The sequence below is a fragment of the Geotrypetes seraphini genome, chromosome 2, assembly GCF_902459505.1.
Source record: "Geotrypetes seraphini chromosome 2, aGeoSer1.1, whole genome shotgun sequence".
In the NCBI taxonomy this organism is placed as follows: Eukaryota; Metazoa; Chordata; class Amphibia; order Gymnophiona; family Dermophiidae; genus Geotrypetes; species Geotrypetes seraphini.
Genome location: NC_047085.1, coordinates 475,023,974 through 475,039,293, shown reverse-complemented (window position 1 = coordinate 475,039,293; position 15,320 = coordinate 475,023,974). Strand labels below are relative to the sequence as shown.

Genomic DNA, 15,320 nt, shown 5'->3' with positions numbered 1-15,320 from the left:
AACAAGGTTTGGATCATTTCCTAAAAGAAGTTCATAGGCCATTTTTAGATGGCTTGGGGAAATGCACTGCTTATTCCAGGGATAAGCAGTATAAAATCTGTTTTACTACTTGGGATCCGGCTAGGTATTTGGGAACTGGGTTGGCCACTGTTGGAAACAGGATATTGGACTTGATGGACCTTCGATCTGTCCCAGTGTGGCAATTCTTATGTTCTTTCTGTGAAGAATTATAAAGGTGAAAGGGCACAAACTCAGGGTTAATCTAAGAAAATACTTCTCTAGAAAGAGAGCAGTGGATCTGTGAAATGGTCTCCCAGTAGAGGTGATGAAAAGGTACAATGGCATGCACAGTAGAAACAATAAAAACTTGGAACTTGCACTGCATTCTCCCAATTTGAAGTACACTTAGGGCAGTGGTCTCAAACCACATGCGGCTCCCCAGGTACTATTTTGAGGCCCTCGGTATGTTTATCATAATCACAAAAGTAAAATAAAACAGTTTCGTGATCACATGTCTCTTTAGCTATAAATGACAATATTATTATTAAGATTTAGCCAAAAGGAAAGATTTATAAACTATAAAGAGTTTTACCTCATGCAAAATTGTCATTTCTTTAATAAGACATTAACTATTTTTTCTGAGGCCCTTCATGTACCTACAAATTCAAAATGTGGCCCTGCAAAGGGTTTGAGTTTGAGACCACTGACTTAGGGTGAGCATATGCTGTTTGTTAAAAAAAACCCCAACAACACCATATATTGTACTGCTAAAACTATAATTTAGTCAGAAAGCACCATTAAGAAATACGTAATAAAGGAAATATTTGATTAGCAGTAGCAACTTTAAGCACATGTTTTTGGATTCTAGGCATTTGAAGATATTCATCTTGAGAGCAGGCAAACCTTAAAGCACATCTTGGAGTACGCTGACAAGGTGTTCACTTATGTCTTTGTCCTTGAGATGCTTCTGAAATGGGTGGCATACGGCTTCAAGAAGTATTTCACCAATGCTTGGTGTTGGCTAGACTTCTTGATTGTTGACGTAAGTATTTGATTTTGATTATTCTTCATTGTGTGCTAGGTGAGGAAACTTTCAGTCAACCTCGGGTCACTCAGTAAAACTATGTTATGGCCCTTGTGAAAACCCCAACTACTAGGCCTGCCTATAGCCATTTTTCAACTTAAACCAAGTAGCGCCTGACATACCTAATTGCAGACCAGAACTTCCACTAATATCCCAGTGGCTTATGATATCACTGGTCATGCTTTATGGATGGTAAATTTAACAGTGGAAGCATCGGCATCCATTGGGTGAGAAAATGAAGAGTGGCTCACTCTTATCTTTTAAGACCCAGTAATACTTATCCCATTTTTTTCATAAAAGCAAAAAGTACAGATTATAAATGTCACCGATAATACTAGCTGTCTACAAAGACCAATCCAGTAAAGTGTCAGCAATAGAGCTTCTGTAGCTCTTTGCTTTGTTAGCATGAATTGACAGTCATGTATTCATGACATACTATGATTCCCTCCCACTCCTTACATGGTTGGCATGTAAGATAGCTGGCATCGCATTCCATCCATATCTGTAAAGTCCCCGGCTTACTGATGGTGTTGTATTCTACACTTCAAGCTGCCTCGAGGTCTTGTTATCCCAGGACAAGCAGGCAGCATATTCTTAACACATGGGTGACGTCACCGACGGAGCCCTCGGTACGGACCTTTTTAACTAGAAGTTTCTAGTTGGCCGCACCGCGCGTGCGCGAGTGCCTTCCCGCCCGACGGAGGAGTGCGTGGTCCCCAGTTTTCTTCGTTTCCGCGGAGCGAAGAAGACGCGTGTGTTTTTTCAACGGCCGTTGAAACCACTTTTTTGCCTTCCCGCTCGCGCTTTTTTCCTTATTTTTTCTCTCTTACCTTCGGGTTTATTTTTCTTTGATTTGCAAAAAAAAAAAAAAACAAAAAAAAAAACCTTTGCTTTTTCACCTTTTTTCTTTCGTTTTTGCCCCGGCGGGGCCTGTTGCCAGTATACAGGCCTCGGGCTTCGATTTTGCAGAGGCTATCTTCCCCTTCATGCCCCCGCAGGTCGGTTTTAAGAAGTGCCAGCGGTGTGCACGCCCGATCTCCATAACTGACCCACACAATTGGTGTTTGCAGTGTCTGGGTCCGGAGCATCGGGCGGACTCCTGCACCCGCTGTGCCACTCTTCAAAAGAGAACCCTTAAAAACCGAAGAATTCAACAAACTCTTCTCTTCGGCACCGAGTCGGCGATGGACTCCTCACCTTCAACGGCGGTACCTCAAAAATCGGCACCGTCGACCTCGACACCGACCGACCCCACATCGGCGTCGCTGGCGCCAGGTAAGCCGGCTAAGAAGCCTTCCTCTTCCCTCGAGCGCCCTCCAGCTACGGTGGCGACACCGTCCCTACCGGCATCGCACCGGTCCCGCAAACGCTCCGCCCCGATCTCGGTGAGTGCCTCGTCATCGGCCTCCTCATCGCCGGGGCGTGGAGCGGCATCCAAGGAACCGAAGAAAAAGAAAGCGGTTCCGATGCCACCCCTAGATGACCGTATCTCGGCCATCTTAAAGGCTCAACTCCAGGAGCAGTTGAAGAAACAACTTGAACAACTGTTGCCCACTATCCTGGCACCGCTCCTTCCGGTACCAGACCGGCCCGAGCCCCGTACCGAGCCCCCGGTGTCCACCCCTTCGGTACCGGTGAACACCTCCATGCCGATCCTTTCGGCCCAACAACTTCATGGCGATCCGGTGGTTCATTCTCAGGCCACATTGGATCCTCCTCGGCACCAGGCGGTACGGCATTCTTCTCGGGACCGAGATCGACGCCGATCGTCCTCCCCTAGTACCGTTTCGGTGCGCTCTGGAAAGTCTTTGTCCAAGACCCGCCACACCGCGCCCTCCACCCCGGTGTCTCGACATGCACCAGAGGTCAGGGACCCTGACTTATGGGAGGAAACTCCTCTCGGTACCGAGGAGGATCCCTCCTCATCTGATGAGGAACCATCGGCACCCGATGCCACCTCTAAACCAGAGCAGTCCTCATTTTCTAAATTTCTGAGAGAAATGTCTGCTGCCCTGTCTCTTCCCCTAGAATCTGACTCAAAAAAGTCTCAAGCCTTTCTAGAGGCTTTAGACTTTGAACAACCTCCTAAGGAGTTCCTCAAGCTTCCCGTGCATGACATCCTACGGGAAACGTTCTACAAAAACTTGGAAAATCCCCTCACGGTACCGGGAGCCCCCCGTAAACTGGACAACCTTTACCGTGTCATCCCTATTCCTGGATTCGACAAATCTCAATTGCCCCATGAGTCCCTTCTGGTGGAATCCACCTTAAAAAAAGACTCAGGGCTCCAGTGTTTATGCCTCTACCCCTCCTGGCAGAGAAGGTAAGACCATGGACAAGTTTGGCAAGAGGCTTTACCAGAATGCCATGCTTGCCAACAGGGCAAACAACTATTCCTTCCATTTTTCTTTCTATCTGAAACACTTGGTCCAGCAACTGTCTGCCCTCCAGAAGTACCTGCCTGAGCGCAAGGTCCCGCTATTCCAACAACACATCTCTGGTCTTCTCCAAATGCGCAAATATATGGTCCGCTCAATATACGACTCCTTTGAGCTCACCTCTCGGGCCTCTGCCATGGCCGTAGCCATGCGTCGCTTAGCCTGGCTCAGAGTCTCCGACCTGGACATCAACCACCAGGATCGTTTGGCCAACGCCCCCTGTCTCGGGGATGAACTCTTTGGAGAGTCACTGGATTCCACCACCCAGAAACTCTCGGCCCATGAGACCAGGTGGGACACCCTGATCAAGCCGAAAAAGAAGGCTCCGCCTGCCCGACCCTATCGGCCTCAATCATCTTACCAGCGGAGGTTCTCAGCCAGGCCACTCAATCCGCCTCCCCAACAATCTCGCCGACCCCGTCAACAGCAGCACCATGCTCAGGCTCGATCTCAGGCCACTCAACCCTCTAAGCCTTCTCAGCCTGCTAAACAATCTCAGCCCTTTTGACTCTTCTCTCCAGGGCATAGCCAGTCATCCACCCTCACTGCCTCTTCCACAGCCTATCGGGGGTCGTCTCACCATTTTCTCCAGCCGTTGGGAAGTCATCACGTCGGACCAGTGGGTCCTCAACATCATCCGCCACGGCTACTCTCTCAACTTCCAGACTCTTCCACCGGACAACCTTCCCGTAGAGTCTGCTTCGCACTCATCTCAAACCCCCCTCCTCCTGAGGGAGGTTCAATCCCTCCTCCTTCTCAATGCCATCGAAGAAGTACCTCCAGATCAAAGGGGTCAGGGATTCTACTCCCGCTACTTCCTCGTACCCAAAAAGACGGGAGACCTCCGTCCCATTCTCGATCTCAGGGACCTCAACAAGTGTCTGGTCAAGGAGAAGTTCAGAATGCTCTCCCTTACCACGCTCTACCCTCTTCTTTCTCAACACGACTGGCTATGTTCCCTGGACCTCAAAGAGGCCTACACTCACATCTCCATCAATCAGAATTCTCGCCGCTACCTGCGGTTCCAGGTGCTGCACCACCACTATCAGTACAAGGTGCTACAGTTCGGCCTCGCTTCCTCACCCAGGGTCTTCACCAAGTGCCTTATAGTGGTAGCGGCCTTCCTCAGGTCTCACAACCTCCAGGTGTTCCCCTACTTGGACGATTGGTTGGTGAAAGCACCTTCATCTCAACTTGTGCTACAGGCTACTCATCACACCATCTCTCTCCTCCACCTCCTGGGGTTCGAGATCAACTACCCCAAGTCGCATCTGCTTCCCACCCAGCGACTTCAATTCATTGGAGCAGTTCTGGACACCACACTAATGAGGGCTTTTCTCCCCTCCGATCGTCAGCGGACCCTGCTCCACCTCTGTCGTCAGGTGCTCACGCATCCCTCCATTCCTGCCCGACAGATGATGGTCCTCCTGGGGTCACATGGCCTCGACGGTGCATGTCCTTCCTCTGGCACGTCTCCACCTTCGCACACCTCAGTGGACTCTCGCCAACCAATGGTCACAGACTACGGATCTTCTTCTCATCCCATCTCTGTGACATCATCTCTTCAGCGATCTCTCCAATGGTGGTTGAACTCCTCAAATCTTTCCAGGGGTCTACTTTTTCATCTGCCCCCCCACTCTATGATCATCACCACAGATGCGTCCCCCTACGCGTGGGGAGCTCACCTGGGAGATCTTCGCACCCAGGGACTTTGGACCCCACAGGAGCGTCGTCATCACATAAATTTCCTGGAACTCAGAGCCATGTTCTACGCCCTCAAGGCTTTCCAACATCTTCTCTGCCCTCAAGTCCTCCTCATGTGCACAGACAATCAAGTCGCCATGTACTACATAAACAAGCAAGGCGGCACCGGATTCTCGCCCCCTTTGCTTGGAGGCTCTGCGCATCTGGACCTGGGCCACGGACCGCAATCTCTTTCTCAGGGCGGTCTATATCCAGGGCGAACAGAACTCTCTGGCCGACAATCTCAGCCGCATCCTTCAACCTCACGAGTGGACGTTGGACCCTCCGACTCTGCTCTCCATCTTTGCTCGATGGGGCACTCCGCAGGTGGGACCTCTTTGCAGCACCTCACAACCATCAGCTGCCCCAATTCTGCTCCAGACCTCTTCTCTCCTCACCGTCTGGCTCCGGATGCATTCCTGCTCGACTGGAGGGATCGGTTCCTGTATGCCTTCCCTCCACTTCCTCTGATGTTGCGGACCTTGTCCAAACTCCGCAAGGACAACGCCACCATGATTCTATCGCACCTCGGTGGCCTCGCCAACACTGGTTCTCACTCCTGCTCCAACTCAGCTCCAGGGAACCCATTCTCCTTCCTGTGTTTCCTACTCTACTTACGCAGCAACATCAGTCTCTACTGCATCCCAATCTGTCTTCGCTCCACCTGACAGCTTGGTTTCTCTCGGGCTGACCTCTCCAGAGAACCTATCTCAGCCGGTCCGCCTCATCTTGGATGCCTCCAGGAAGCCGGCCACCCTCCAATGTTACCATCAGAAATGGACCAGATTCTCCTCGTGGTGTCTCCGGCATCATCAGGAACCCACCTCCTTAGCGGTGGAAACTGTATTGGAATATTTGCTCTCGCTGTCCAATGCTGGCCTCAAAACTACCTCTATCAGAGTCCACCTCAGTGCCATCACTGCATTTCATGAGCCTATTCTCGGAAAACCCCTCACGGCTCATCCTCTGGTTTCCAGATTTATGAGAGGTCTCTTCAATATCAAACCGCCTCTCAAGCCTCCTCCTGTCGTCTGGGACCTCAATGTGGTTCTCTCAGCACTCATGAAACCTCCGTTTGAGCCTCTTGCCACTACTTCGCTCAGGCTTCTTACCTGGAAGGTGCTCTTCCTAATTGCCATCACCTCTGCCAGGAGGGTTAGCGAACTGCATGCACTGGTTGCTGACCCACCATTCACTGTTTTTCACCATGACAAGGTTGTTCTGCGTACCCACCCTAAATTCCTTCCCAAGGTGGTCTCGGCTTTTCACCTCAACCAGTCCATTGTGTTGCCCGTCTTCTTCCCTAAGCCTCACTCGCATCCTGGAGAACAGGCGTTGCACACGCTGGATTGTAAGCGTGCCCTTGCTTACTACCTTGATCGTACCAGAGCTCAACGAACATCCCCTCAGCTGTTTTTATCTTTCGATCCCAACCGTTTGGGTCGTCCTGTCTCCAAACGGACACTTTCCAATTGGCTTGCTGCCTGTATTGCTTTCTGCTATGCTCGGGCCGGTCTCTCACTGGAAGGAACTGTCACGGCCCACAGAGTCCGAGCTATGGCTGCTTCTGTAGCTTTCCTCCGTTCCACGCCCATCGAGGAAATCTGCAAGGCGGCCACTTGGTCCTCAGTTCACACGTTCACTACTCACTACTGTCTGGATGCGTTCTCCAGACGGGATGGACACTTCGGCCAATCTGTGTTACAAAATTTATTTTCCTAATGGCCAACCATCCCACCTCCCTCTTTGTTAGCTTGGAGGTCACCCATGTGTTAAGAATATGCTGCCTGCTTGTCCTGGGATAAAGCACAGTTACTTACCGTAACAGGTGTTATCCAGGGACAGCAGGCAGATATTCTTACGTCCCACCCACCTCCCCGGGTTGGCTTCTTAGCTGGCTTATACTAACTGGGGACCACGCACTCCTCCGTCGGGCGGGAAGGCACTCGCGCACGCGCGGTGCAGCCAACTAGAAACTTCTAGTTAAAAAGGTCCGTACCGAGGGCTCCGTCGGTGACGTCACCCATGTGTTAAGAATATCTGCCTGCTGTCCCTGGATAACACCTGTTACGGTAAGTAACTGTGCTTTTCTCACAGATACTAAGCTAGGCTGTGTGTGGCCTTTTGGAGAATAGAAAAAACATACGGCCTCTTTTACAAAGCCACGCGGTAACAGCCCTGAAGCCCTTTAACTCTGTATGGGCTTCGGGGCCATTAGCGCAGCGCAGCCACTAGCGCGGCTTTGTAAAAGAGGCCGATAGTCCCTGGGAATGCTGACAGAAAGGTGCACCTCTATATAGCACCATCCATCAAAACATTTTGAAAGACAAAGTAGACAGTAAAGAGGTACCCAGGAACTGATAGGTCAAACTTTCTGGAAAGTTTTAATAATCCCAGAGAAACATTGAAGATAGTTTTCTTGGGACAGCAGCAGTAATGGAACTTCAGAAGGCCAAAGAGCTTCCTAGTTACTAGTCTATAATGTAAATCTTTGCAAAATTCAAATTTAAGCATTGAAAAAGAATGTGCAACAATATAGACCTTTGATAAATAAGCCCTAGAATACTCTGCCCAGTTGCTGGTGATAAACATTGGTCTTCTCTTAAAATACATTCTTCCTATTTTTTTTTTGTCAATTAACTTTAAACTCGGTTCAGTTAGAGCTTGCCGTTGGTGTCACATACAGTATGTTTCCAGGCACTCTCATCCCTGTCAAAACAGTGATGGGAAAAAAACAACTCGGAATTAAAATCAATAATAACTTAACAGGTGATGGGAAGTGAGTAAAAAAGTGAAATCTTTTTCACTAGAATTTGTCTCAAAGAGAGCAAGAAGGGCTTTATTTAAATAGGACTTTACTTGGCTCTATTCCTCTGGGTTGAATAAGACCCTAAATTTAAACCCTACTCCCTCTTCTAACTCTTCCCTCCCAACAACTTTGCTGTATTTTAAAGAACAGACGTATAAAAGCGTGTTATAAACCCAGGGGTGAGAGAGGGTCCATTAATCCAGTTAGATTTGCAAAATGAGGGGGTCCATTCACTAAGGTGCGCTAGCCGTTTTAGTGCACGATAAATATTAGCTTGCGCTAAAATAGCGCACCTTAGTAAAAGGGCCCCTGAAAGACTTGCCCATACGCTCTTATTTTGCATAGTTGCATCACTTCTCCAAGGGTCAATGGTAGAGTCCAATTCACCATATCTACAATTAAATAAAACGATTTTATATGAATTCACATGCCTAGTGAGCACGATATGTTGAAATTAAACTGAAGATGTGGCCGAGAACAAAACATCTGGCTTTACTTTGCACGACATTTGTACAAGGCAAGAGGCCTCAGTTAACACGGTTTATGATTTTACGAAAACTTTGGACCCAATGTTCAAAGGATTTACGAGTACACCTATAACTTTGAGAGTTATCAAGTTTCAAGTTTATTAGTGTTTTTGATTAATCGCTTAATCATACTTCAAAGCAATGAACATAAATAATAAACATTAAAAATTACAATATTAAAAAGTAATACAATATTTAACATAGACTTAAAATTAAACCAGACTATTCACAAACTTCACAAACAAGAAAAAAGGGAAAAAGGGATTTGAACTACAAAGTATTATAGAAAGAATAGTCAGGGAAAAAACATAAGGTAGGCCTTAAATTGGCCTTTTTGAAAGTTCACTAGGTCTGAGTGCATAATGTTATACTCAAAATTTCACTAAACTCCAAAATTTTGGAATAAAAAAATGTGGGTGGCAACAGGAGCACATTTAGGAATGAGTTCAGTGCTAGGCTCATAAATCTAGACAAATGAATATCAGGCCTAAATTTTTAAGCATAATTTTTAAGCTGCTAAATTAAGATGAATTTTTAGATGAAAACCTATGCTCATACATTAGGAAGAAAATAGGACACTGATTTAAGAGCATTACGTTTAAAAAGCTCAGCTTTCTTTGAATGCCGGGCTCTATAAATTATGAATGTGACACCAAGACAGAACTAAAGAGAAAGATAAACACAGGTATTGCCTGCTGTCTGGATATAAGATAGACTAATTGAAAATTTCCACTTCAGGCGGTTGTTGATACTATCAAATGTGATGGTTCTCTTCATTGACTATAGCTATTTTTACTGCAAATTTGCTTTGAATGCTTCTGAGACACTCTGGGTCATATAAATCATTTAACAGTGTGGAAACAAGCACATCAGGTATTTAATTAAACTCATTTATGAACTAGGTCTGTCGCAGCTTCCTTCGATTCACAAGATTCTGTGTGGTCTAACTTAGCATCTTCGCACAAGAGATGCTCTCTATTTGCCAGAGTATTTTACAGTTTATAAACTCCTGGAAGGAGCCTCCCTTTAGCTCTGTGAAAGTGCTAAGAGCATTAGTAAATTTGAGAGATTAAGGTCAGATTCAAAATTACTCTGGCTTAGAGTGCGATTCCCTTCTTTTGTGGCAATGTGCCAAACAAACCCATTTGAAAACACTATTCCAAGAAAGATGTCACCTTTATCAAAGAGCCGAAATGGATACCTTTCACTATAGCACCTAGTGCTGTCCTCCCAAAGGCTAATGATTATAAAAGGACTTTTTATCTGTATAAACATTTGATATGCATATATATAACGCAGTTTATTAATTATAAATTCTACTTTTTGAAATTTCCTGTTATGTCTAGCAATCTGTGACCCCCCTTGTTAACTGATGTTTTGAAAGTACCTGAAGAACCCCCTCTATTACGAGCGCATAGTACGGTTTTAGCGACGCATCGGTAGTACTTGCTCTGACGCTCATCGGAATGTTATGAGCATCGAAGCAGTTACCGCTGCTGCGCTGCTAAAACCTGCGCTATGCGTTCATAAAAAAGAGGGGGTAAATTCCTTTTTGGTTGAATCCTTATTGGCTATCTTTTGCAAGCACCTGTAAGGTGTCCATTCTTTTCCCCCCACCCCCACCCCCTTTGGAATAGAATGTATAAGCTTCACAATATCCTCAACACTGGGGTCCTTTTACTAAGGCGCGCTAATCGATTTAGCACATGCTAAAGATTAGAACACGCTAGTGCTAAGGCACCCATTATATTCTATGGGCGCCTTAGCATTTAGCGCACGATAAATCAATTAGCACGCGTTAAATCGGTTAGTGCGCCTTAGTAAAAGGACCCCTCTGTTACCTCCACAATGGAAGAGATACCTAACATAGATTCTGGTTTCTCACAGTCCTACTGCCAAGTCGCACACAGAGCAATCCTTGTTTCTGTTAACAAGGAAACTACTTTGTATTGGCATGTTTGTAATATTCAGCTTGTAATGGACACATTTGCTCTTCAGTGTTATTTCATGGAAATTGAACAAAATAAATTGTTTTTGTTGACATTTCATGAAAATAAGTTTGCTGTTTACATTTTCTACTCTTTATTTTTTAGCAACATTCTTTTTTTTTCAAATTTCACTTTTAATTTTGAATATTACAGAAAAGGATGAGTGAACTGGACCATATTTAATCTGAGTTGCCTCTGAACTGGAGGATTCTGGGATGACTCAGATTATCTGAGATGCTGTCACCTATGTTCTGATATGGCTTTCCAAACTTAGAGCTAACCCAACTTTGATCCTGTTCATTTTTTGGGATCTGGCTAACACAATTTTCCTTATACTCATCAGCTGCAAAATTGCTTCACAAAACTATACACAAGCTTAAACAGACAAATCTTCCTCCCATGTCCCTACTAGAGTAAACTGGGCAATTCTGTGCCAGTTTATTTTGGAAAGCCCTAGAAATTCATGGTTCGGAGATCTTAGGTCAGGATGCTTAGTAAAATTTTAACCACCAGTAAGTTGGACAGCGTGCCCCATTGTAACATTAGGAATAACAACAAAAAAGAACAATCTTACTGTCTAGTTTTCCTACTGTAGCTATTCCAAGATTGCAAAGATGCTAGCCACCTGCAAGATCTCTTTCTGTATTCTGAACAATCTTTGTTGTCATCTTCATTTCCAGTTGACCATCTTAGGTGGTGAGAATATGAGTTACAAAACTCCTCAATAATCTACAGAGGGATTCTAGGAAAAAAATTCCTGCTTTAAAAAAAATGTTGAGGGGGAGGGGAACCACATGAGGTGTTGAGCAAGCTAGACGTGCCTGAGCTCTGCTTTGGACCCTATGCCCCCTACCCAACAATATTAGCACCCATTGAATGGTTTCAAAACCTCATTCGTTGGAATCTTGCTTAATTTATATGGACAAATTTGTTTGCAATGGAGGAGATCAGAAGGGGTCTAAAGCACCGAGGAAAGATCAGGATAAAGAGAAACTACAGTTCAAGATGGTGGATAGCCCTGCTGATCACATGCTTCAACTTTCTCCAGAGCCTATAGAAATGCTTAAAGCAGCGGTAGTGCATTTTTTGACCCCCAATTTAGCACAATTGTTGGGACAAATTATCCTACCCGGAATATTGATAGCAGAGAATTCATGATGTGCAGGAGAATTAGAGCAGTGGCTCTCTGGGCTCAAAATGGTTCCTCTGCCCCGAATGCTAGAAACTTGCTTCAATGCGAGACCAACTGTACACAGGCCAACAAATTAGAAGATTTGGAAAACTGATCTTGGCGGGGCAATCTCCGTTTTATCAGTTTGCTTGAGATGGCTGTAGAGGTGAGGTTGCTCACTATTCTAGAACCACTGGCTGGAAACCAGGTTGCCCTTGCCTCATGGGATGAGCCTCTTGCATTTTGAGGCAGTAAGCAGTGTAATGCGCTAATCCCGCCCATTAGGTGCCCAGGAATAATGATAATTGTACAAATATTTCCAGTGACATATTGTTTACTAAATTTAACAGAAATCTTGATTGAAAAGGCATTTGTACAATGGAGCCATATATAGTTAGGCATGACAAAGTGCATCTTCCCTGAACAATATAAACTCGGGGAACCCATGCCACTAGGTTGACTTATATACTTTCACAGTGACCAGTATGACATCACTCCTCATCACCAATCATCCAACAGAGGCCGTCCTTAGGTTTGAACAAAGAAATTCCTTTAACATAGTTACCAAGCTCAAAGAAAAAGTTTTACAAATTATATTTCTGTGCACAAAACTTTCTGCATATGTATAAACATTACAATAAACCCCCAAGAACACTTTCTCTCTCAGTAATTCTTTAAAAGGTTAAAGCAAACCAGCCCTATGTGTCTGGAGAACTCTTGCTTTGGAAAAACAGACAGTTTCAAGTTTCACTGACACACACACAAGAAAGAAAAGAAAACCCAATTCCTATGCTGGAGGTCAAACTAACTGACCTTTGTCTACCCTGGGCCTCTAGAGGGTTTCCATGGTAACCATTCCTTCAGCCTTATCCTAATGAGCTCCATATGTTGCTCTTAGTCCCTCTTAAGTTTTTTGAATCTTATAAATGTAAAAAGTTTGAAATTAAGTACAAATCATTCCATAACACATATTCTCACACATTCTAACACACATAATAATTATTATTTATTTATTTTATGTATACAGCTATACCAAAAAAAGGTTCAAAGAGGTTCACAACAAGATAAAAATACATACAATCAATAAAAATTGAAAGACATAATAAAAACAATCAATTAAAATGAAAATACATCAATTAAGAATCAATTAAAATGAAATACAACAATTAAGAACAAAAGTGAATTAAACAGTTGTAGTACTAGGATATAGACATGTTGAACAGACGGTCTTTAATGTTTTCCCTAAAATCAAAATAGGAAATGGCCTCTAATATAGGTTTCCTAGCCACATATTCAGTTGGCCGGGCCTGGAAGGAAAAGATTCTGTCAAAAAACTTCTTATATTGGCAGAATTTTAAAGGGGGATAATTGAATAGATTTATTCTACGTGTACTCTTATTAAGATAATTTAAAGAGAAGTGGGAAGCAAGATAGTCTGGTAACATCCCAAAAACTGCTTTGCAACAAATACAGGAAAACTTAAACAGAACTCTGGACTCTACTGACAACCAATGATCGCTTCACTCATACGCCACACGCACACAACAGTGTTATATTTGAATAATTATTGTTAAGGGTACATATTATAACCTATCTACATTCAAAAATGTGAAACCTTATATTTTCCCTTCAACTAACCACAGGCTAGACTGAGAGGTCTGGCTTTAATGAAGCCATGAAGTCAAGGCGGGAAACTGCAGTACAAAGACACAAAGAGAAACAGAAAGAAACATGGAGGCAGTTTAATACCTCCATGTATACATAATTTTCCTTATGGAAAATTTACCTAGTAATTCACATTTACCTAGTAATTCACATAAATACTGAATTCCCAATTTCCTACGCTATACATCGGTTTCCTGGTCTTTTGTTAATTATCCTGCCTTTTCAAAGTTTTAAATGTCTGCTTGCGTGTAAGAGCCTCTGACAGTCTCTGCCACGCCCTGCTATTTCTTCTGCGCTATTTGCGCCATCCAGGCCCTCATCAGCAGGTACATTGATTGAGCCAAAGACTAAATATAGAGCCAAGGAGTTATAGCTAAAGTTCATAACTATGTGCACAAATTGAAACTGCTCCAAGCGTACAAAGCCAAGAAAGATTCACTAAAATATGATGGATCCAGAATATGTATCTTTCAAAATTATTCTCCTGCATTGCAGGAAAAGAGTATAGATTTCATGCTGCTTTACAGTAAAACTTACCCCCTCTCTTTACTAAGGTGCGCTAACCGATTAGCGCATACTAATAGAATTAGCGCGCACTAAACGCTAACGTGTCCATAGACTAACATGTACGCATTAACGTTTAGTGCGCACTAAATCGATTAGCGCACCTTAGTAGCCATTGTGAAAAACTTTTAATATAGCAGGATAAAATTAAGGCCCTCTTTTACTGTCTTACTTTGGAATTCTGTTATAGCAGGCAGGATTTTGTTAACGCATTGGAGCCAGCTTCAGCGTCATCTGATATCTAAATAAGTTGGATTGTCATTTTTTTTGTTGACTACGATCTGTTTATAGCTTTGGAGTGATATCAGAATTGCTTGTATATACTATCGCTTGATATATTATCTGAATTAGTGGTGCTATATTTAACTGACCATTCCGTTGTATTGTACTGTTTATTTTTAGATTGTTGTCTGTTTGAAACATGTGATTGTTTGGTTGCACTTTGTTTTGTATGGCTGGATGGGGTGGGGGTTCAAAACATGTAGGCATGATCCTCATACTTTCTGTATTTAATGGAGAGTGTGTCAGTTACAGTATGATTGAGGGAGAGGTCAGGTTTGGGTGGGGGGATTCTCGAGTCAGACAAATGGTTTGACACAGAACTCCATGACCTAAAACGCACAGCCCACCACCTAGAGAGGACATGGCGCAGAGATCAAACTCAGATCAACAAAGACAACTGGTGCAAAGAAGTACACAAATACAAACAAACACTAAAAGAAAAGCACAAAGTCCACTACTCCCATCTGGTAGGTGACCTCTCCTTCAACACTAAAGAACTCTTCAGGATAGTTTCTAATGACCAATGCCACAAAACTAATCCTAGCCCCTAGGAAGAATCTCCTCCAGTCAATGACCTCACTGATTAATTCCGCTCAAGAGGTCCAGGTTTTCCGCATCAAACTCAACAACCCCAACACATCCGAAAACTATCCATGCACAATCTCTCTTTGGAATCACACCGCAGATATAATCTGGGAAATGTTTGCTCCCCCCCAAACCTGTTCCAGAAACTTTATTGCAAAATGTGTCCATGAACATTGGCCCATTAGACACCTGCCCACCCGAGATCATTCGACTCACTCCCCCAGTTTTTCTGGGGCTTACTTTTCAACTGAAACTCGAAACAATGCTTAACGGCACATTCCCAGAGAACAGAGGGTATATCATAACACCCATTACTAAGAACAACAAGAAACCTATCTCCTCTGTCTCTAACTACGACCCATTACTTCCATCCCTTTCTTTGTGAAACTACTGGAAAAACTTGTATATCACCAACTGCTCAACTACCTAGAAGAGCACGACATACTTCACAACTCCCAGTCCGG

At 44.3% G+C, this 15,320-nt stretch overlaps 1 protein-coding gene across 6 annotated transcripts in view; it reads left to right on the top strand.

Moving 5' to 3' along the window:
- LOC117354345 (sodium channel protein type 5 subunit alpha-like) overlaps positions 1 to 15,320 on the top strand; it is an 839,094-nt gene that overhangs the window by 649,323 nt on the left and 174,451 nt on the right. For all 6 annotated transcript variants that reach the window (XM_033931713.1, XM_033931710.1, XM_033931711.1 and 3 more), the window contains one exon: positions 869 to 1,042. In XM_033931713.1, coding sequence (XP_033787604.1) covers positions 869 to 1,042 — 174 coding nt within the window. The remainder of the gene's footprint in view (positions 1 to 868; positions 1,043 to 15,320) is intronic.